Here is a 25,104-nt window from a genome sequence, read left to right as displayed (position 1 = left end):
TAGTACAATAAAGAAACTTTCAGTCTGCCTTTATTATTGAATATTTTTAGAAGAAATTTTAATAAACCTCTGTCATGACAGCAGAATATTATTGCCTCCAAAATATGTAATGTTGTATTATTTAAATCATCAATGTCTATCTCTGAATATTAGTTATCTGCTTATTCATTGGATGATCTAGACTAGAAAAGGTAATAAGTAGTTAGTAATGCTAGCATTAAAAATAATACATGGGCTTCCCTGGTGGCGCAGTGTTTGAGAGTCCACCTGCTGATGCAGGGGACATGGGTTAGTGCCCCGGTCCGGGAAGATCCCACATGCCGCGGAGCAGCTAGGCCCATGAGCCATGGCTGCTGAGCCTGCACGTCCGGAGCCTGTGTTCCTCAACGGGAGAGGCCACAACAGTGAGAGGTCCGCGTACTGCAAAAAAAAAAAAAAATAATAATAATAATACATATCATGCTCCACAAAACTGCAATTACATTTCTAATACAAATGTCATTAAGAGACATTCTCTACTTTAGAAGAATCAGAAAAATAAGTATCGTTGCAATTTTTAATGAATCTTTTATTCCAAAATGCATTTTCTAGAAAAAAGTACACAGAGGATAACAATGTTTTTTAAGCTTTAAGAATTCTGAAATCAGGAATGAAATGTGCTATTTTGGTTAAATCACAGTTTGCTAAAGAATGAAGAAATATGCTTTGTGGATTTTTTTTTGCCCAGTGCAAACAATCTACCGTTTTAAAGCCCCACACTGGTAAATCTTAAGATATGGTTGTTTTTAAGATTATAAAGAGTATTTCCGCAGGTAAAATTTAATAAAAAAAAACGACTTTAAATGCTTTCTGGGTAATATACACACACATATGCATATTTACACAGACACATATGTGTTTGTATGTATGTGTATATATATCTCGCTATATATTTTTTATATATTTTGTCATTTATTTTATTATATAGCAGTTTATTATTATTATGTTTTGGTTTATTATTCTTTTTTTTTTTTTTTTGCGGTACACGGGCCTCTCACTGTTGTGGCCTCTCCCGTTGTGGAGCACAGGCTCCAGACGCACAGGCTCAGTGGCCATGGCTTACGGGCCCAGCCACTCCGCGGCATGTGGGATCTTCCCAGACCGGGGCACGAACCCGTGTCCCCTGCATCGGCAGGCAGACTCTCAACCACTGCACCACCAGGGAAGCCCCGGTTTATTATTCTTGATTGAAGTTATTGTCAGTTATACACCCAGTTTAGCTTTGCTTCTGCAAGTAGTAGTCGTAAGAACAAATCAACCCTGGAGATTAATGTTTATTTCATTCATTTGCTTAAATTTCAGGTGTTCCTGAGAAGCCTCAAATTAGCGGATTTTCATCCCCAGTTATGGAGGGAGACTTGATGCAGCTGACTTGTAAAACATCTGGTAGTAAACCTGCAGCTGATATAAGATGGTTCAAAAATGACAAAGAGATTAAAGGTAAGGAATGGGGAAAGGTCTCCAAATCAAAATTAATGTGCTGAAACTAGTGTGAAGTGTTAGATCCAGGGCATTTTACATTTTTCTTTTCTTTTTTTTTTTTTTTTTTTGCGGTACGCGGGCCTCTGACTGTTGTGGCCTCTCCCGTTGTGGAGCACAGGCTCCAGGCACGCAGGCTCAGCGGCCATGGCTCATGGGCCCAGCTACTCTGCGGCATGTGGGATCTTCCCGGACCGGGGCCCGTGTCCCCTGCATCGGCAGGCAGACTCTCAACCACTGCGCCACGAGGGAAGCCCTACAGTTTCCTTTTCAAACCACAGTCACTTTCTGATTAAGTGTAATTTGAACCAGATTTACCTTAAATTAGGTAATTTTACAAGGTATATTAATATCATCTCTGTGTGCCCCATTTTTCTCTTACGTAAAACAGTTTTAAAATGATATATATCTAGAGACTTTCCTGGTGATCTAGTGGTAAAGGATCCACCTTATAATGCAGGGGACGTGAGTTTGATCCCTGGTCAGGGAACTAAGATCCCACATTCTGCGGGGCAACTAAGCCCGTGCACCACACCTACTGAGCTCAAGCGCCTTAACTAGAGAGCCTGCAGGCCCCAAACTACAGAGCCCACACGCCCTGGAGCCTGTGCACCACAACTAGAGAAGAGAAAACCCGCACACCACAACTAGAGAGAAGGCCGCGTACCGCAACAAAGAGCCCGAGCATTGCAACGAATGTTTAGCATGCCTCAAGGAGGAGCCTGCGTGCGGCAACTAAGACCCTACGCCACCAAAAATAGATTAAATAAATAACAAATCTTTAAAAAAAATGATATATATCTAGTGGGAAACTTGGAGAAATAAATAAGTTAATATATAAAAAACACGTAGATTCGTACTTGACAATAGCAAGTGCTAAGTGTTCATGTTAGATGTGATTATTTCAGAGCTCATCTGTAGTATTTAGATTATAGACAGAGAAACTTCATGAATTATTTCTTCAACTTGTTGGTTCTGAAAATACAAAGTTTTGGGAATAAAACTAGCTAAACATCAATAAATCTGTTTTTCAGTAGCTCTCACACAGGGTAAAATAATGTGCTTGTCTCAGTAAAAATGCACAGAAATGTAAATATTCAGCATAATTCTGCTCTTACTTCATACACTTAAACACACACATGCACACACACACTCTTTTAGGGTGGATTAAGAAGTTTATAGAGGAGATGACTAGTAAGTCTGGTAGTGGTTTTTGTACCCCACATACAGAAATCTTGGACCTGACATCACATGTACATGAAAACCCAAATATAAGAATCATCTATTATACTTGTTAAAAATTTTTCCTATTTATATAGTAATATGTATTATTCTCAAGGTAACCTTCTAGGAGATAGATTGATGCAAACCATTCTGGTTATTTTAACTTGTAATTCAAGTATCTTACTTAGGCATGGAGGCCCAACAGGTAGAATTACCTATATTACTAAGAAATTATGGGTTACAGTCCATACAATTATTCTACCTCTTTTCTATTTTAATTACTTTCTCTCTTTATATTTTTTCCCCAAACAAGGAACTATCTGTAATTTATCCATAATTACTACCTTTACTTTAGAACTTCTAATAAATACATTTTATTGGACTAACTTTGGAGAAGTACAAGCACCCATTTCACAAGTTAGATACATCACTTTGCTAAGTTAAACTTGCTCTTATATTCTGCCAGGGCTCAGTACCATCCATTCTAATTCTGCCTTTAGGATATATTTGTTTAGGTTAGTGTGTTAAATGTCTAGTCTTGGTTGGAGCTTTTCTAAATGGACCCTCTACACTGTATCCAGAGTTATCTTACTATGACAAGGTTCTAATCCAGCCACTTTTTCTGCATAAGCATTTCTGATTGAAAGTCCTAACCTGGAGGATAAGTTTAAAATCCTATTTCCTTGGCCTATAAGAAAGCTCCTGGCAGTGAATTCTTACAAATCAGATGGTTTTCTATGTGAAAGGCTTGGTTTATGTTATAATGTTCTTCTTAAATACTCTCCTTCGGTTAAATTGTTTTATTACCTACATGCATCTCTTTCTGAATTTTGACATAATTAGTTAGTGAGTTAGTTTCTCTTAAGTTCTTACCATTTTATTTGTGTTTCGGATAAATATATCCTCAGGGAGGTCAGAGACTAACATACTAGTCATTAATATTGGTTGATTGTTTTTAACATTGTAGCCTTATGAAAAACGCATAATGTTTTCATTAAAAATATTTTTATAAAATATCTTAATTTTTGACAAATTTGGCTTCTGCTCTGAATGCCAGATTTATTCATAAACTAGGTAGAGAGGGGACTTTTGTTTATATGTAAAAAGATGAAATTTTGATCTTATAAACACTATACTTTAAAATCATCTGAATCAAGACTAGAATGAAAATCAAGAGAAAACCATATACAGAATCAGCATTTGGTTCTGTGTTCTACTCAAAAGTAGTGAAGCTTTGTTTTTTCTGTGTTCTTCAATGCGTGGCCATTAATAGACCATTTATTATTCCTACACTTGAATTCATCTATATAGCTCTTTATTTGTTCATAACTCTTATTTTGCATGTTTACATAGTTTGTCTTTACAATTATATGGTGAACTTCCTGAGTTCTCTAAAATGTTTTTATAGGTGTATAGGCAAATATGCTGTATTTAGTACTCTATACAGAATGCACGTTCATTATTATTGCTGTGCTCTATACATATGAAGTGAAAGTTCGCTCTAAAATCCCTCAGCAGATACACCTCACTGAAAGGAGTGTTCTATCCTTATCTTACACTCTTGTCTTTTCAGAAATCAAAATTTGACTTCCTATTATCATGAAACAATTTTTACTATAATATCACTTGAGATTTTTTAAAAAGACACTCCCTAGTATAAAGAATTGGAAAAGATAGGCTAATCAAATCCAGTTAAATTCAATTTGATAAGATATTGTTAAAATGTGTCCCAATTATACAGCATTCTATGGTGCATGAGTGAATATCCAAATGAAGAAAACAAGAACCTTGACCTGGAGATGTTTAAAATGCCTTTGGGGTGATAAAACCAGCTATGAGGAATACTTTACTATAAAGAGGAATGTATAACATTATGTAAATACCAAAGTAGTTTTTCCAGTCAAGGGAAAGTATCATTTTCCATACGTTTTAACTAAGCACTGGCCAGTTCAGCATATTGACACTGTGTTAAGTTTCAGACTCTGTATGATAGAGGTAGGGGCTTTCAAAGTGACTTCTGATTTCAGGAGGAGTCATTGTTCTGTACATTTTTTCTCCATTATTATCTAACATATGAATTTAATCACCAAGTTTCTGGGAGAAAGTTGTTTCATAGTCCTAGCTGATCACATTTTCTTGGCCAGGATATTTCCATGTTAGATTATACAGCATGGTTCTCAAACTTTAGCAGGCACCATCATCACCTCCAGGGCCTGTTAAAACTCAGATTATAGGGGCCTGACCCCAGATTTTCTGATTGAGTACATCTGGGTTGGAAACCGAGAACATATATATTTAGCAGTGTGTTGAATTTGTGAGTGATAATGATGCTCCTGTTTGGAGACCACACTGGTATATAGAGAACAGAATGTTGAGAAGTATCAGTAACATATTGAAGTCTTGCCTCTGTCTCTGAAGTTTAGTTTTCTCATCTAATAAATGAGGATCATAAAGCTTGCCTCAAAGTGCTATTGCAAGGATGTCATACAAGCCAATATGTATAAAGTGTTTTCACAGTATAAGGAATCACTGAATATATTTTAGATATTATTATTATCGTTATCATTATTATTACTACCTTGAGCAAACCATGATTGGTGAGTTGTAACAATCCCTGAATTAGTCCTAGAAATATAACCAAAACAGAATTATTTCTTTAAGGTATTCACTTTTGGGGGATGGACATATAAACATAAGATCTAACAAGTATAGTAACAGACATATGAACTGGCTACAGTTTTTGTACAAAACAAGAAGCAGAGATGTGCCCTACTTTGTGGCAGAGGTAAATGAGAGTACTCAGTAAGTATATGTTAAATGAATAAGTGGATCTTAAATGATGAATGGAATTCACTGTATGGGTTGTGGGTAAAAGTAGGTGGTAGAGCATTCTAAAGAAAGAAACCATGTGTTTATGCAGGGTAAAAGCATGTGATTGTTTGAAGGAACTGAAACTTTCTGTTTGATACAGACATGAGAGATAAATGGGAAGGTAGGGGCCAGTTAAGTCATGGAAGATCTTTTACTCCAGATTAAGGAGTTTAGAATTTATTCTGTAGGCAGTGGTCAAACACTTTCTTCTATATGCTTTAAACGGTGGAATGAATAATCATAATTTTCATCTGACTCTCCTTTTTCCTCCTGATGAGTCTGACTCAGAAATCCCTTTGGTGCCTCTGGGCAGCTCTGTATTCAAAACTGCAGGGGGTTTCACTGTAGCTTTTAATCTTCTGTGTAGCTAGGAAGTTGGAAATATTGCCATTTAGTGTGGGAAAAAAATGTGTATTACCTTCCTAAATCTATCAGTGTCCTGAGAAATTGTATAAACTTTCCATTCCATATGTAAGTTTAGTAACTTGTTTGAGTAGTTATCATCATAAAATCTTAAGATTTTCTTTTCCAGCCAACTAGCTTTTACATGAATGTGTTAGGCAGAATTCTATGAGAACCCTCAATGACCCACATTTTTGTATAATCTTTTCCCCTGGAGTGTAGGAAGGACTTGAGAATATATGTGATATCACTGCCTTGATCATGTTGATCATGTTACCTTACATGGCAAAAGGGATTTTACAGATATAATTATGGATCCCTTTTGAGTTCATCAAAGGGAGATTACTAAGGGAAACCTGACATAATGAGGTGAAGTTTTTATAAAAGAATAAAGAGTCAGACATCCTCCTCCTGGCCTGGAAGAAAGCAAATAGCCATGTGTGTACTGTCTATAGGGGCCATGTGACAAAGAACTGTGGGTGACCTCTAGGAGCTGAAAGATGTTCCTGTGTGGCAGCTAGTGAGAAAATGGGGACCTCGGACATACAGCATCAAGGAAGTAAATTTGCCAACAATCAGTGAGTTTGTAGAGGACTCTAAAACCTACATGGGAATCACAGCCTCAGCCAACACCATGATTTCAGCCTGCTGACACTGAGAAGAGGACCAGGATAAGCCCTATCTGGACTCTTAATCCATAGAAATTGTGAGATAATAAATGCATATTGCTTTAGGACACTAAGCTTTTAATCATTTATTATGCACCAGTAGCAGGAAACTGAGATCCAGAAAGGCAGAATGATTTCTCATAGTCACACATCTGACAAAGAATGAGCTTGAATATTCCAATTCTAAGACCCAGCACTTGAACTGGGGAAGAAAGCTGAAGGCTGGAAGAATATTTAAGGGACATTTCAAACATGAATTAGTAAGGCCCTGAAGTAATGGATGAAATGGCATTTTTTTTAATGGATGGATTTAAAAGAGAAGACAAATTCCAGGTGAACTTGGTGAATGAGTCTGGGAGATGGAGCAAAAACAAGGGTCAAAGTCAACACAATTTGGGTGCCAACACAACTTGGTTAGTGAACATGTGGAAATAAGAAAGGCATTAGGAGAAATTAGTTCAGAAATTAATGATAATATGTTTATTCTTGAGGTTGAAGTAACTATATATTGGTAGAATCTAAAAGTTAAACTTAGCAGGCTTTTGGAGTTAGGTGACTTATGATTAAGAAAGGGATTCTGACAACACAAAGGTCTATCATCTCTTAGGAAGGACATTTTTAGTTTTAGCCTTTATAAATAGTTATTACCCTTTATTTGTGCAGCACACTCCCAACAGAAACCCTCTCAGTACTTCCTTCTGACCCTAAGAATCATGCTATGTAGTAACCTGCATATTCATCAAAGCCTGACTTTGTGGGGAGTCACTGAAGCTTGTCAGTGCCTAATAGTATTGCCTGTATTCTACAAGTGTTATTTACTTCGTGTACATTGTTTATTCCAAATGTTGGACCATCAAGCTTAAGCTGACTTTAGCTGTGTTGCCCTGTGTGAACAGGACTCTTCACCTACACTTTAGTGTTAATCAAAAATAATGCAGCAGCTCATTTTCAAGTTGGCTAAATATAGTATAATTGTACTATAAGCTACTTAGTAGATAATTTTTCAGCGTTTGGAAACTTGAGAGTGAATTTCTGAATGTTGTGTTTCTTAAAAGGTAGCCTTTAGACTACCCGGATTAGAATCACCCGAGGTACTAGTTAGGAAAATGAAGATTCCTGGTCTCAATGTAGACCTTTAAAATCAGAAGTTCTGGCTGTCAAGCCTAGAAGTCCTAATATTTATTAAGTACCTCTGTTGACAGTTAGGCTCACTATAGTTTGAGAATGCATAGAATTAGAGACCAGTAAGCCAAGTATTAATAGATATTCAAAGAAAGAAAGAAAGGAGGTCCTAATCTAATAAGTTTAGAAAATGACTCGATATTCTATGTCCTTTATGAATCTATTCTTAGAGGGAGATTCTCTAAAACTAAATCAAAATGCACTTTAGTGCTTTAACATTTCTGAGAATTAATGCAGATTTCTGTTAGACAACATCTTAGCAGTATTCTTTGGCCATATGATTTTTAAAATTTGTTATGTGTTTCTTGCATTGAACTTTGTGGAATCTACTTTGAGAAACAGTAATTATATATTTAATTTAAATACTCTCCCTGGTGTTGTAAAACTAGTTTTGGCCTAATACTTCATTTAATGTCAGTTGCACAAAGCCTTAATTTAAATAAGTGGAATACTAACATGTAATACAGAGATTGTGAATTCTCTTGAGCTAAACACAAAAGAAAATAAAAAGGAGATATTTGTGTGCCCTGAGCTTAAAGCTCCTGTATCATGTGTGATAAGGATTAATTAAAAGTGTTAGTGTTTAAACTTACAGAGTATACCATATATCAATGATTTTTTTGAGTTCTTTTGTTTAAACTTACCACTTTGAAAGTGTCCTTGCCATTTAAATATGAATCACGTTGGACCCCGTATTAAATGAGAAAAAGAAATTGCATTAGTAATACCTGTAAGTGAGGTGTGTGTGTCTGTGTGTGTGTGTGTGTGTGTGTGTGTGTGTGTGTGTACATACCACTTGGGGTTTTCTAAATGCTGTTGACTGTATTACCTCAAGACTCTCTCAAGATACAATGAGATACATAGAACATCTTTCTGGAAAGAGATAAAACAGTTGTTTCATCTAAATGTGAATGGCTGATGAAAGCAAATGATCACCAAAACTCTTTGAGAAACTTTTAAAAAATGTTTTATTTTTTAAAAGCAACTTTATTGAGTTATAATGGACAAAAAACAGTCTACACATATTTTATGTGTGCAGTTTGGTATTATTTCACAAGTGTATATGGTGATGAGACCATCACTATGATCAAGATAATGAACATATTCATCATCTACAAAAGTTTGTTCATACACCTTCATAATTCCTTCCTCCTGGCCTTCTTTGCCCACCCTCCATCTCACTTCCAGGAAACCACTATTCTACTGTATGTCATTATAGATTACATTTTCTAGAATTTTATATAAATCAAATCATATAGTACATACTCTTTGATTTATTTCCCTCAGGATGAATATTCTGAGATTCATCCATGTTGCATATATAAAGGTTGTTACTGTCTATTGCTGATTCATATTCTATTGTATGTATCTATACTATAATTTGTTTATCCATTTATCTGAGGATAGACATTTGGGTTGTTTACAGTTTGGGGCCATTGCAGTAAAGCTGCTATGAACATTTGGGTGTAAGTCTTTATATGTATCTGTGCTCTTATTTCTCTTGTGTAAATGCCTAGGAGCAGAATGGCTGGGTCATATAGAAGATACATGTTTAATTTTTAAAGGCATTGCCAAACGATTTTTCAAAGTGGTTGTACTCCTTCATGAAATCCAACTTTTAAATTTTAGTATTATTATTTTTTACTTTTTTGAATCATGCTTTGGTATTATATGTAAGATGTTTTTGCCTAATCCAAGATCACAAAGAATTACTTCTAAACATTTCATATTTTTAGGTTTTGCATGTATTTTGAGTGATTTTATATTTTCAATGCCCTTGTCTTTTCTTTCTCTCAGCTGTATTATTTCTAGGTCAGTTTTGATAGATTGATTGATCTCATTATAGATAGCATTTTCCTGCTTCTTTGAATGCAGAGTATTTTTTGATTGGATTCCAGACATTATAAGTTTTACCTTTCTGGTACTGAATGTTCTCCTATTCCTCTAAGTATTCTTAAGCTTTGTTCTGGTTAAGTAATTTAGAGTTTAATACTTTCAGATCTTCTTTTAAATTTCTTAGGTGGGACCAGAGCAGCTTTTGTTCTTAGAATTACTTAATTCTCATTACTCAGATAAAATCCTCTGAGTGCCCAGGGTACCAATTATGAGTTTTTTTCAGTCAGGTTAGTTAGAACAGGCATTATTCCCTGCCTGTGTAAGCATCATGTACTATTTCCTCTAATCCTTTTTTGATAGTTCTTGTCCTAGCCCCAAACACTTTCTTCACACAGATACACCGATCAATAATTACTTTGCTAAATACTGTAAGGGACACTGCAGTTGTCTGGAGTCATCTCTTTGTGTAGCTCTTTCATTTTTGATACTCTGCCCTATAAACTCTAGCTGCTGTGGCCTTCTTAGACACCCAGCTCCATCAGCATAACTCAGGGAGGCCACCAGGGTCTGCATGGGTTTCCCTCCACACACCACAGTCTAGAAAATCTCTCAAGGCATTAAGAAGGGACAAATTTTAGGGTTTATCTCATTCATTTTCCATCTCTCTGGGATAACTGTCCATTATTGTTATGTTCAATATCTTGAAAACTCTTGTTTACAGATAAGAGGTAAATCCAACTTTGTTATTCTGCTAGGCTGGAAGCAAAAGTTATTTTGCCTTTGTTTTTGAAATGTAGAGAAATAATACTTTTATCTAAATGGTAGTATGTTTTAATTTTGTCTGATTGCTTATTTGTTTTAAGATGATATAATACATTTAAGGGGATGAACATAAATAAGTGTAAAATGTATCCATACTCACTTTGACAAAATATTTTAGATTAATAATCCTGCTAGTTTTAAAGGTAAAAATTATTTGATTTAGCTATAGAAATTCAGTGCTGTTATACATTATTGTGGGAATGGAAAGAAAAGTTCCAGCATGTATATAATGAGATAAGTAAGTATAAATCTTTGACTGGATTTTACTTATTGTCAAGAATGAGCACTCTATCAACAAAATAATGTTTTTCTTTGTTGTTAATTCATGTTTTTAATCAACAATTTTATTTATTTATTTACTTATTCACACACACACACACACACACACACACACACACACACACTGTATTTTATTTTTACAAGAGATAAATCAACTGACACCAAGCATTGTAAATGGATGACCACAACAAAAGCAACAATGATTGCAATTACCAAACACGAAACACACTCATACTATGTCATAATATTGACATTCAGTCCAGTAATCCTCCAGTGTAACAGCTCTTTTACTTTGCAGTGAAAATTGATTTGTGTATTTTTTGCCTCTGAGTCCTTGTGGGCTTTTTGTTTTTATTCAAACATAAAATCACAAAAATTATAATAATCCTCATCAGTTCACTCAGTCCCATGTAATTATTTTTATCTTGATCTTTTGTTAGCACTTTTATGAATTCATCAGTTTTCCATTAGAGTTCTGAAAATTCAGCATTGTAGTCGGTTACCAGAAACCTGTACTTGTCAGAGTCTTTTCCATGAATTCCTTGATTGTATTCTTTGGAGAAATGTCTATTTAGGTCTTCTGCCCATTTTCGGATTGGGTTGTTTGTTTCTTTAATATTGAGCTGAATGAGCTGTTTATATATTTTGGAGATTAATCCTTTGTCCGTTGATTTGTTTGGGAATATTTTCTCCCATTCTGAGGGTTGTCTTTTCGTCTTGTTTATAGTTTTCTTTGCTGTGCAAAAGCTTTGAAGTTTGAGTAGGTCTCATTTATTTTTATTTTTATTTCCATTACTCTAGGAGGTGGATCAAAGAAGATCTTGCTGTGAGTTATGTCAAACAGTGTTCTTCTTATGTTTTCCTCTAAGAGTTTTATAGTATCCGGTCTTACATTTAGGTCTCTAATCCATTTCGAGTTTATTTTTGTGTATGGTGTTAGGGAGTGTTCTAATTTCTTTCTTTTACATGTAGCTGTCCAGTTTTCCCAGCACAGATTATTGAAGAGACTGTCTTTTCTCCTTTGTATATCTTTGCGTCCTTTGTCATAGATTAGTTGACCATAGGTGTGTGGGTTTATCTCTGGCCTTTGTATCTTGTTCCATTGATCTATGTTTCTGTTTTTGTGCCAGTACCATATTGTATAGTATAGTCTGAAGTCAGGAAGTCTGATTCCTCCAACTCCATTTTTTTCCCTCAAGACTGCTTTGGCTATTTGGGGTCTTTTTTGTCTCCATATAAATTATAAGATGATTTGTTCTAGTTCTGTAAAAAATGCCATTGATAATTTGATAGGGATTGCATTGAATCTGTAGATTGCTTTGGGTAGTATAGTCATTTTCACAATATTGATTCTTCCAATCCAAGAACATGGTATATCTCTCCATCTGTTGGTGTCATCTTTAATTTCTTTCATCAGTGTCTTATAGTTTTCTGCCTACAGGTCTTTTGTCTCCCTAGGTAGGTTTATTCCTAGGTATTTTATTCTTTTTATTGCAATGGTAAAGGAGAGTGTTTCCATAATTTCTCTTTCAGATTTTTCATCATTAATGTATAGGAATATAAGAGATTTCTGTGCATTAATTTTGTATCCTGCAACTTTACCAGATTCATTGATTAGCTCTAGTATTTTTCTGGTGACATTTTTAGGATTCTCTATGTATAGTATATCATCTTCTGCTTTTCCAATTTGTATTCCTTTTATTTCTTTTTCTTCTCTGATTGCCATGGCTAGGACTTCCAAAACTATGTTGAATAATAGTGGTAAGAGTGGACATCCTTGTCTCATTCCTGATCTTAGAGGAAATGCTTTCAGTTTTTCACCATTGAGAATGATGTTTACTGTGGGTTTGTCGTATATGGCCTTTATTAAGTTGAGGTAGGTTCCCTCTATGCCCACTTTCTGGAGAGTTTTTATCATAAATGGGTGTTGAATTTTGTCAAAAGCTTTTTCTGAATCTATTGAGATGATCATATGGTTTTTATTCCTAAATTTGTTAATATGGTGTTTCACTCTGATTGATTTGTGTATATTGAAGAATCCTTGCCTCCATTAGGATGCTCTGTATTTCTGTGGTGTCTTTTGTAACTTCTCTTTTTTCATTTCTAATTTTATTGATTTGAGTCCTCTCCCTCTTTTTCTTGATGAGTCTGGCTAATGGTTTATCAATTTTGTTTATCTTCTCAAAGAACCAGCTTTTAGTTTTATTGACTTTGCTATCATTTCCTTCATTTCATTTTCATTTATTTCAGATCTGATCTTTATGATCGCTTTCCTTCTGCTAACTTTGGGGTTTGTTTGTTCTTCTTTCTCTAGTTCCTTTGGGTGTAAGGTTAGATTGTTTACTTGAGATTTTTCTTGTTTCTTGAGGTGGCTTTTATAGCTATAAACTTCCCTCTTAGAACTGCTTTTGCTCTGTCCCATAGGTTTTGGATCGTCATGTTTTCATTGTCATTTTTCTCTAGGTAGTTTTTGATTTCCTCTTTGATCTCTTGGTTATTTAGAAACGTATTGTTTAGCCTCCATGTGTTTGTGTTTTTTACGTTTTTTTCCCTGTAATTCATTTCTAATCTCATAGTGTTGTGGTCAGAAAAGATGCTTGATGTGATTTCAATTTTTTTTTAATTTACTGAGACTTGATTTGTGACCCAAGATGTGATCTATCCTGGAGAATGTTCCATGTGCACTTGAGAAGAAAGTGTAATCTGCTGTTTTTTAATGGAATGTCCTATAAATATCTATTAAATCTATCTGGTATATTGTGTCATTTAAAGCTTCTGTTTCCTTATTTATTTTCATTTTGGATGATCTGTCCTTTGGTGTAAGTGAGGTGTTAAAGTCACCCACTATTATTGTGTTACTGTTGATTTCCTCTTATAGCTGTTAGCAGTTGCCTTATGTATGGAGGTGCTCCTATATTGGATGCATATATATTTATAATTGTTATATCTTCTTGGTTATAACAAGGGATCTTGTTATATCTTCTCGGTTATAACAAGGGATTGGTCCCTTGATCATTATGTAGTGTCCTTCCTTGTCTCTTGTAACATTCTTTATTAATAACATTTTTAACTTAAGGGTTAAAGCAAGTGCAAATCTCAGTCATCCAGAAATCATCAGCCAACAAAGAATCTTGAGATCATAATAACAAATATTCAAATGTACTAGCTTTTTAGCTCACATCTGCTAATGGAGGGACTCAATCACTGTTCAAATTCTCCTCAGGTTATTTTCAAAAGGTACTTTATGGCTTTTTCATGTGCTAAGAAAGATGCCTCTCCCATTCATTAGCTTTAGATTCTTCATGGAAATGCAATTCTTTATGGTTTTTGTGGTCTTGTTCCCATCATCTTTAGCAAATGATCTTCCTGGGACCCAGGAAGATATTTTATGAAATTTATGAATCAGATCTTTCTAAAAATGATTATTTAATTCTTTGATCAGTAAAAGTCAAAAGAGATCACAGATAAGAAGGGAGAAGAAAATAGAAGAAAAAATAGTAATTTATTTATGAATTTTATGAACACGTGAATGGTATTGAACCTTATGAACGTCCCAGTGGATAGTTGGAATTTAAAAGTGATATGTTGCTCAGAAAACAAGACAACCTGTTGAAAAATAATCAACAAAACTATGAGAGAGAGAGAAGCATTGTATTCAGAAAGCTAATTTTACATTACAGATGTTTTACTGATGCAAATGAATCATTTTCACAAGAGGTTGATGAGGGGCAGGTTTATTTTTTCTTACATGTGCTGAATGCTACAAGATTTTATAAAATAAATTGTTTGATGACTAGAAAATTGCATCTTCACAGGTGTTTCAAAGGAGTCACACTTGCCTGCTGCTTATAGAATTTAGTCAAATGGATAGATTTTTTTACTTTCTTATAGAGTTTACTCTAATGGATGGGCTTTTTAAAAATTTTATGCCATCTTTTATCATCTTTTGGGCCTACAACAAAACACCTTTTTCAATAGAAAATAAATCTTTCAATCTTCAGTAGAAGGAAGGAGATTATAATCTACACAAATATAGTGACTACCCTGAGGCATCAGGCTCAGAGTCAGGTTTTTTTTTTTTTTTTTTTTTCCAGTCAGATGGTATTATCTTTTTGATTCAGCCTAAGGATGTAGTGCACAATATATAAAATCTTTTCTTAGAAGCGGTAACAAGTGAAAGTTGACTTCTCATGTCTAAACGTTTGGCTAATGGCACTGAGGTTCACTCAACCTACTCTCAAGTGAAAAGAGGTTATTGTAAGGTTTTCCTGACCATTGCCAAGTGAAAGGAGCACAACAGAACATATTTTTAGCCATAAAGGTTATTCCCTGGATATAAACAGTTCACTGATTGACTGGCTTCATAGTGACTTAGCTTCTTTTTGTCTATAAGTACACCCAGCTATCTGCTTCTCCCTCTGTTTTGCACACCTTTTCTCTACATCATGAATCATGCTCTCTCATTAGATTGGGTAAATCATGGCTTTCTGAGAATTAGCTGTGGAATATACATGTGCCTGTGTGTGTGTGTGTACATGTGTATACATGTGTGTGCTCAAGCATGTGTTTTTACTTCAATTCCTTTGGACTCTTCAGGGTTTTAAATCACATTAAGATATATGATGGAGATTCTGAAACAGGCTAGTTAACTACATTGTTTCTGTTTGGGGATAAAGTTTCATGCTTTCCATCTTGGAGATTAGGCAGCTGGGGGTCAGGTACCTCTTCAGGTTTAATCACATCTAGCTGAAGTCACATGCTACAGAGCATGGTGATTTCTGGGCAAGGAATGTCTACCAAAGAAATTACATAGCAGAGAGATTTACTATTAAAAAGCAAATCTGATTATGGCAAACACCATGAATTCAAATTCATCAAGTACAGACACTATAGAGGGTTACAAACTTATTTTCACATGTTGATATAATTTTTAGATTTTATGACTGTAATTCTGTTAGATGTAAAATATTAAGGAGTCTCTAATAAAATATTGTGCTCTGGGATTAAATACAGGAAGTGCTGATATTTCCTCCCTACCCTACTTCCTTTTTGGGTTTTATTTATGAACAATTGATAGGGTATAAACTAAGCCCAAGGTGCCCAAGATAAATTCCACAAGTTATGCAGGATATACCTCACACCTCATGAACAATGAACAAGCTGCATAAGTCAGAAAGAAGGGAACCTTGTTGAAACTGACAAAGGCTGCTTTTTAGCTCATTACATTAGTGGTACAGAAATAATAAGTAATATTCATATGCTACTGAATATTCAAAGAACGTGATAATATAATTAGGAAGATTTTCTTGAGAACAAGCTAATCTCTCTCTTAGGGTATCACAATTATTAACTAATCTCCCGAGTAACCATTTCTCTCCTAAATAGTCTATCTCCCATACTTTTTTCAAAAGAGATATCTGGTGGGGTGAGGTTCAGAGAGGCTATCTGATATTGTTAATCTTTAAACTATTATTCTCTTTGGTATTTTTGAACATGCGAATAGTTTTTAAAATATTTAAATAATATAGTTACATATCTGTCTCTCTCACCAGACTGGGATTCCTTTCTTCATTTAAATTTTGACAGGCAGAATCTGGCATGGTGTCAAACACATGGTACAAGCTCAAGGTACCGTGGAGATTATATGGAGAATAAGTGAATCATTTGGGTTAAAGTGTTCTCAAGACTTTACTTTAATAATTTTTAAAGGTGGTGACTCTCTTCTTTACTGGATACTCTCCTGGACTGAGGAAATCAGTTCTTGGTGTTCTTCTTAGGTGCAGACCACTAAATACAGAGCTAAAAAAATATAAATATAGAATTAAATATAGAATTAATTAATCACTTGGGTGAAAGTGATCTAAGACTTTAATTCAGTAATTTCCAAAGGAGATGACTCTGCTCCTTATGGATGATTCTACTGAACTGAGCAATATACTTCTTAGTGCTCTTCTAAGGTATTAAATCTTGATGCCAGCGGTGAATCACAAACTTTTATTAGTACTCTTTAGCTAGTACAAAAAGAGAGACATGATCAGTTAATTACTATGTTCACAAAGCATTTGTACAAAGAGGTCTAACATTTCCTGGTATGGAGAGTTGAGAGAGAAGAGAATTCCTCTCTGAGTTCACATGTTTTAGGCAGAAGTGTCTATATTGAAATGATTTGGCCATAGGGTAAATACAGCAAGATTCATACAGTGAGTCCTTGTAGCACCTCTGAACACAGACCTGTGGAATAACATTTAAGAGAAAATTGATAAAAACTCTAACCTTCTACTTTGGCTGAAAAATTGAAAAAGAGAATCATGCCCCCCTTAATCAATCCTCCATAAATACCCCTTCATCAATCCTCCGTAAATATTATTTTACTCATCTGAGCTTTCAAAATCTATTAACAAGAACTGAGTTCCAATAAAATTCCTTGTCAAGTGAAACAATTATTTTGTATTGCTAGTTAATTGTAGAGCCGTAGCTTTACAAATCAGGATTATGAGTGGCACCTTCTTATAAAAGTAGAATTTTATGATAAGGATTTATAAAAGTCTACCCCTATCAGATTGGAGTTATATGAAGGAGTACTCATAGGCACTAATGAAATTTGCTTCAAGAATTTGTTTTGAGGTCTCCTCCAGTGAACAAATGAAAGTGGAGATTAAAGTTCTACCATGTAAGACATGGCCTCAATATTTTTGGTCTGGAGAAAGTTTAAAGCAGATATAAAATCAACTGCTTACCTTGAATATTAAAGAAAGATGATTTGTAAAAAGTCCTGCTTTCACACCTTTGTTAATGCTTCTGCTTTGGTAGCAAGATTTCTCCTCCTGCCCATCTCCACTCCTACACTTCAGAACCACCTTGCCTCCTTCCAGCTGACTTTACATTTTCAAAGTTGAGAGAGAAGGCATCTAAAGCATTCAAATGCCATAGAAAACTTCTGTCATATTGTTCAGCAGCAAGCTTAGCAGTAATTTCTCATCTCTTCCAGAAAATAACTGTCAATTAGTTAGTAAAAAACATTTAAAATTTAATTAAATTATTGAGGGGGTGCCTTCAAGATGGCGGAGGGGTAAGACTTGGAGATCACCTTCCTCCCCACAAATACATCAAAACTACATCTACATGTGGAAAAACTACTACTGAACACTGGCAGAAGAGCTCAGACTTCCCAAAAGGTGCCCTCAGGCGACCTACACTCAGAGGCAGGGCCAAATCCAAAGCTGAACAAAGAGAAAGGGAAATCTCTCCCAGCACTTTCAGAAGCAGTGGATTAAATCTCCACAATCAACTTGATGTACCCTGAATCTCTGGAATACCTGAATAGAAAACTAATAATCCCAAACTTGAGGCAGTGGACTTTGGGAACAACTGTAGACTTGGGGTTTGCTTTCTGCATCTAATTTGTTTCCGGTTTTCTGTTTATCTTAGTTTAGTATTTAGAGCTCATTATCATTGGTAGATTAGTGATTTGGTTGCTCTCTTCCTTTTATATATATATATGTTTTTTTCTCTTTTTGTGAATGTGTATGTGTATGCTTCTTTGTGTGATTTTGTCTGTATAGCTTTGCTTTTGACATTTGTCCTAGGATTCTGACTGTCTTTTTTGTTTGTTTGTTTATTTGTTTTTTTCTAGTATAGTTTTAAGAACTTGTTATCATTGGTGGATTTGTTTTTTGGTTTGGTTGCTCTTTTCTTTCCTTCTCTCTTTTTAATTTTTTTAAATATTTTTTTCTATTTTAATAGCTTTATTTTATTTACTTATTTATTTTCTTTCTTTCTTTCTTTTTCTCCCTTTTCTTCTGAGCTGTATGGCTGACAGGGTCTTGGTGCTCTGGCTGGGTGTCGGACCTGAGCCTCTGAGGTGGGAGAGCCAAGTTCAGAACATTGGTCCACCAGAGACCTCCCGACCCCATGTAATATCAAACAGCAAAAGCCCTCACAGAGATCTCTATCTCAACTCTAAGACACAGCTCCACTCAATGACCAGCAAGCTACAGTGCTGGACACCCTATGCCAAACAACTAGCAAGACAGGAACACAAAACCACCCATTAGCAGAGAGGCTGCCTAAAATCAAAATAAGTTCACAGATACCCCAAAACACACCACCAGACATGGACCTGCCCACCAGAAAGACAAGATCTAGCCTCATACATCAGAACACAGGCACCATTCCCCTCCACCAGGAAGCCTATACAACCCACTGAACCAACCTTACCCACTGGGAGAAGACACCAAAAACAATGGGAACTACAAACCTGCAGCCTGCAAAACGGAGATCCCCAAACACAGTAAGTTAAGCAAAATGAGAAGACAAAGAAATTCACAGCAGATGAAGGAGCAAGGTAAAAACCCACCAGATCAAACAAATGAAGAGGAAATAGGCAGTCTACCTGAAAAAGAATTCAGAGTACCGATACTAAAGATGATCCAAAATCTTGGAAATAGAATGGAGAAAATACAAGAAACATTTACCAAGGACCTAGAAGAACTAAAGAGCAAACAAACATTGAGAACAACACAATAAATGAAATTAAAAATTCTCTAGAAGGAATCAATAGCAGAATAACTGAGGCAGAAGAACGGATAAGTGACCTGGAAGATAAAAGAGTGGAAATAACTACCACAGAGAAGAATAAAGAAAAAAGAATAAAAGGAATTGAGGACAGTCTCAGAGACTTCTGGACAACATGAAACACACCAACATTCGAATTATAGGGGTCCCAGAAGAAGAAGAGAAATAAAAAGGAACTGAGAAAATATTTGAAGAGGTTATAGTTGAAAACTTCCTTAATATGAGTAAGGAAACAGTCAATCAAGTCCAGGAAGCGCAGAGAGTCCCACACAGGATAAATCCAAGGAGAAACATGCCAAGACACATATTAATCAAACTATTAAGAATTAAATATGAAAAAAGAATTAAAAGCAGCAAGGGAAAAGCAACACTTAACATACAAGGGAAACCTCATAAGGTACACCTAATCTTTCAGCAGAAGCTCTGCAAGCTAGAAGGCGGTGGTAGGGCATATTTAAAATGATGAAAGGGAAAAACCTACAACAAAGATTACTCTACCCACAAGGATCTCTTTCAGATTCGAAAGAGAAATTAAAAGCTTTACAGATAAGCAAAAGTGAAGAGAATTCAGCACCACCAAACCAACTTTACAACAAATGCCAAAGGAACTTCTCTAAGCAGGAAACACAAGAGAAGGAAAATACTTACAATAACAAACTCAAAACAATTAAGAAAATGGTAATAGGAGCATACATATTGATAGCTACACTAAATGTAAATGGATTAAATGCTCCAACCAAAAGACACAAACTGGCTGAATGGATACAAAAGCAAAACCCATACATATGCTATCTACAAGAGACCCACTTCAGACCTAGGGACACATACAGACTGAAAGTGATGGGATAGAAAAAGATATGCAAATGGAAATCAAAAGAAAGCTGGAGTAGCAATTCTTGTATCAGACAAAATAGACTTTAAAATAAAGACTATTACAAGAGACAAAGAAGGACACTACATAATGATCAAGGGATCTATCCAAGAAGAAGGTATAACAATTGTAAACATTTATGCCCCCAGCATAGGAGTACCTCAGTCCATAAGGCAAATGCTAACAGCCATAAAAGGGGAAATTGACAGTAACACAATCATATTATGGGACTTTAACACCTCACTTTCATAAATGGATAGATCATCCAGAATGAAAATAAAGAAACACAAGCTTTAAATGATACATTAAACAAGATGGACTTAATTGATATTTATAGGACATTCCATCCAAAAACAACAGAATACACATTTTTCTCAAGTGCTCATGGAACATTCTCCAGGATAGATCATATCTTGGGTCACAAATCAAGCCTTGGTAAATTTAAGAAAATTGAAATTGTATCAAGTATCTTTTCCAACCACAACACTATGAGACTAGATATCAATTACAGGAAAAAATATGTAAAAAATACAGACACATGGAGGCTAAACAATACACAAATAAATAACCAAGAGATCACTGAAGAAATCAAAGAGGAAATCAAGAAATACCTAAAAACAAATGACAATGGAAACACAATGATCCAAAATCTAAGGGATGCAGTAAAAGCAGTTCTAAGAGGGAAGTCTATAGCAATACAATCCTACCTCAAGAAACAAGGAACATCTCAAATAAACAACCTAACCTTACAGCTAAAGCAGTTAGAGAAAGAAGAAAAAAACAACAACAATAAAAAACCCCCAAAATTAGCAGAAGGAAAGAAATCATAAAGATCAGATCTGAAATAAATGAAAAAGAAATGAAGAAAAACAAAACAAAGATCAATAAAACTAAAAGCTGGTTCTTTCAGAAGATAAACAAAATTGATAAACACTTAGCCAGACTCATCAAGAAAAAAAGGGAGAAGACAAATCAATAGAAATGAAAAAGGAGAAGTAACAACTGACACTGCAGAAATACAAAGAATCATGAGAGATTACTACAGGCAACTATATGCCAATAAAGTGGACAACCTGGAAGAAATGGACAAATTCTTAGAAAACACAACCTTCTGAGACTGAACCAGGAAGAAATACAAAAAAAAAACCAGACCAATCAAAAGCACTGATTGAAGCTGTGATTAAAAAAAAATAAAAATCTTCCAACAAACAAAAGCCCAAGACCAGATGGCTTCACAGGCGAATTCTGTCACACATTTAGAGAAGAGCTAACACCTATCCTTCTCAAACTCTTCCAAAATATAGCAGAGAGAGGTCACCATCACACTGATACCAAAACCAGACAAAGATGCCACACACACGCACACACACACACACACACACACACACACACACACACACACACAAAACTACAGGCCAGTATCACTGATGAACATAGATGCAAATATCCACAACAAAATACTAGCAAACAGAATCCAACAGCACAGTAAAAGGATCATACACCATGATCAAATGGGATTTATCCCAGGAATGCAAGGATTCTTCAATATATGTAAATCATTCAATGTGATAAACCATATTAACAAACTGATTGAGAAAAACCATATGCTCATCTCAATAGATGCATCCATTTATGATAAAACTCCCCAGAAAGTAGGCATAAAGGGAAGTTACCTCAAAATAATAAAGGCCATAAATGACAAACCCACAGCCAACATCATTCTCAATGGTGAAAAACTGAAACCATTTCCTCTAAGATCAGGAACAAGACAAGGTTGTCCATTCTCACCACTGTTATTCAACATAGTTTGGAAATTTTAGCTGTAGCAATCAGAAAAGAAAAAGAAATAAAAGTAATCCAAATCAGAAAAGAAAAAGTAAAGCTGTCACTGTTTGCAGATGGCATGATACTATACATAGAGAATCCTATAAAGGCTACCAGAAAAGTACTAGCACTAATCAATGAATTTAGTAAAGTAGCAGGATACAAAATTAATGCACAAAAATCTCTTGCATTCCTATAAAGTAATGATGAAAAATCGGAAAGAGAAATTAAGGAAACACTCCCATTTACCATTGCAACAAAAAGAATAAAATACCTAGGAATAAATCTTCCTAAGGATATGAAAGCCCTGTATGCAGAAAACTATGACACTGATGAAAGAAATTAAAGAAAATACAAACAGATATCTATACAATGTTCTTGGATTGAAAGAATCAACATTGTGAAAATGACTATACTACCCAAAGCAATCTACAGATTCAGTGCAATCCCTCTCATACTACCACTGGCATTTTTCACAGAACTAGAACAAAAAATTTCACAATTTGTATGGAAACACAAAAGACCCCGAATAACTAAAGCAATCTTGAGAAAGAAAAACGGAGCTGGAGGAATCAGGCTCCCTGACTTCAGACTATAGTACAAAGTGACAGTAATCAAGACAGTATGGTACTGGCAGAAAAACATAAATATAGATCAATGGGACAGGATAGAAATCCCAGAGATAAACCCATGCACATATGGTCACCTTATCATTGATAGAGGAGGCAAGAATATACAATGGATGAAAGGCAGCCTCTTCAATAAGTGGTGCTGGGAAAACTGGATAGATACATCTAAAGGAATGAAATTAGAACACTCCCTGACACCATACACAAAAATAAACTCAAAATAGATTAAAGACCTAAATGTAAGGCCAGACACTATAAAACTCTTAGAGGAAAACATAGGCAGAACACTCTATGACATAAATCACAGCAAGAACCTTTTGACCCACCTCCTAAAGAAATGGAAATAAAACCAAAAATAAACAAATGGGACCTAATGAAACTTAAAAGCTTTTACACAACAAAGGAGACCATAAACAAGATGAAAAGACAACCCTCGAATGGGAGAAAATATTTGCAAACAAAGCAACTGACAAAGGATTAATCTCTAAAATATACAAGCAGCTCATGCAACTCAATATCAAAAAAAACAAACAACCCAATCCAAAAATGGGCGGAAGACCTAGACATTTCTCCAAAGAAGATATACAGGTTGCCAACAAACACATGAAAGGATGCTCAACATCACGAATCATTAGAGAAATGCAAATCAAAACTACAATGTGGTATCACCTCATACCGGTCAAAATGGCCATCATCAAAAAAATCTATAAACACTAAATGCTGGAGAGGATGTGGAGAAGAGGGAACCCTCTTGCACTGCTGGTGGGAATGTAAATTGATACAGCCACTATGGAGAACATCATGGAGGTTCCTCAAAAAACTAAAAATAGAACTACCATATGACCCAGTAATCCCACTAGTGGGCATATACCCTGAGAAAACCATAACTGAAAAAGCGTCATGTACCACGATGTTCATTGCGACTCTATTTACTATAGCCAGGACATGGAAGCAAGCTAAGTGTCCATTGACATATGAATGGATAAAGAAGATGTGGCAGATATGTACAATGGAATATTCCTCAGCCATAAAAAGAAACGAAATTGAGTTATTTGTAGTTTGGTGGATGGACCTAGAGACTGTCTTACAGAGTGAAGTAAGTCAGAAAGAGAAAAACAAATACCGTATGCTAACACATATATATGGAATCTAAAAAAAAAAAAAAGCTTCTGAAGAACCTAGGAGCAGGACAGGTGACAGACTCAGACATAGAGAATGGGCTTGAGGACACGGGGAGGGGGAAGGGTAAGCTGGGACAAAGTGAGAGTGGCATGGATATACACTACCAAATACAAAATAGATAGCTAGTGGGAAGCAGCTGCGTAGCACAGGGAGATCAGCTCTGTGGTGCTTTGTGTCCACCTAGAGGTGTGGGATAGGGAGGGTTGGAGGGAGATGCAAGAGGGAGGAGATATGGGGATGTATGTCTATGTATAGTTGATTCACTTTGTTATACAACAGAAACTAACACACCATTGTAAAGTAATTATACTCCAATAATGATGTTAAAAAAATAAAATCCTGTAGTACTCTTAAGCTTAAGAAAAAAAATTTCCCAACAATCCCTTCAAGACAAACTGGTTTTAAACTGGTTTTAAAATATGTCTAGGTTACTAAGTTAACTAGACATAGTTACTTTATGTCAGTCTTCTTAAATGATGGGAAAGCTGGTTCTCTTCTAAAAATGATGCATTTACTTTTAGAAATTTTGATCTATAAAACTTCTTTTAAACAATAATTATGTAACATATCCATTTGTCCAATATGTCCACTCCAAATGTTTGGCAATAAAGCCAAGTTATCTCATTTAATGCTCACATATTCTCTTCTGTATGGCAAGAGGACCTGCATTCAGCTTACTAACAATGGTGTAAAACAATTAAAGTACCATTAATAACAGTGCTATGGATTGAGAATAAATTTCTTGAATACTCCTGTTGAAACTGTCATCTGATTCTTCAAAATCACTTACAAACCCAGACTCTGAAAATAGTAGCAGAGCTCATGTTCTATATAAACAGCAATGTCTGGTGTATACACAGAGACCCTGTAGCTTTGCTCTTGGCCAGAGATTTAAAGGCCCAAGTAGTTCAGGAGAAGTCACATAATATCCTACATAATTCCCAAGAGATATCTCCAAATTATGAGAAGGTATGATCCTTCTAGTACTGGCAACAAGGCAGAAGCTGTATTTAAATCCCTGCCTTGGGACTTCCCTGGTGGCGCAGTGGTTAAGAATCCGCCTACCAGTGCAGGGCACATGAGTTCGAGCCCTAGTCCGAAAGATCCCACATGCCGCGGAGCAAGTAAGCCCGTGTGCCACAACTACTGAGCCTGCACTTTAGAGCCCACAAGCCACAACTACTGAGCCCGCGTGTTGCAGCTACTGAAGCCGGTGCACCTA

General features: G+C 35.5%; 1 protein-coding gene across 2 annotated transcripts in view; it reads left to right on the top strand.

The window, feature by feature from the left end:
* CADM2 (cell adhesion molecule 2) overlaps window positions 1-25,104 on the top strand; it is a 1,061,613-nt gene that overhangs the window by 899,033 nt on the left and 137,476 nt on the right. For both annotated transcript variants that reach the window (XM_024740847.1, XM_024740846.1), the window contains exon 4: window positions 1,342-1,479. In XM_024740847.1, coding sequence (XP_024596615.1) covers window positions 1,342-1,479 — 138 coding nt within the window. The remainder of the gene's footprint in view (window positions 1-1,341; window positions 1,480-25,104) is intronic.

This window comes from Neophocaena asiaeorientalis, unplaced genomic scaffold (assembly GCF_003031525.2).
Source record: "Neophocaena asiaeorientalis asiaeorientalis breed wild unplaced genomic scaffold, Neophocaena_asiaeorientalis_V1.1 scaffold420, whole genome shotgun sequence".
NCBI classification, from domain to species: Eukaryota; Metazoa; Chordata; class Mammalia; order Artiodactyla; family Phocoenidae; genus Neophocaena; species Neophocaena asiaeorientalis.
Note: the sequence above shows the minus strand (reverse complement) of the source record. Positions and strands in the feature narration are given on the sequence as shown.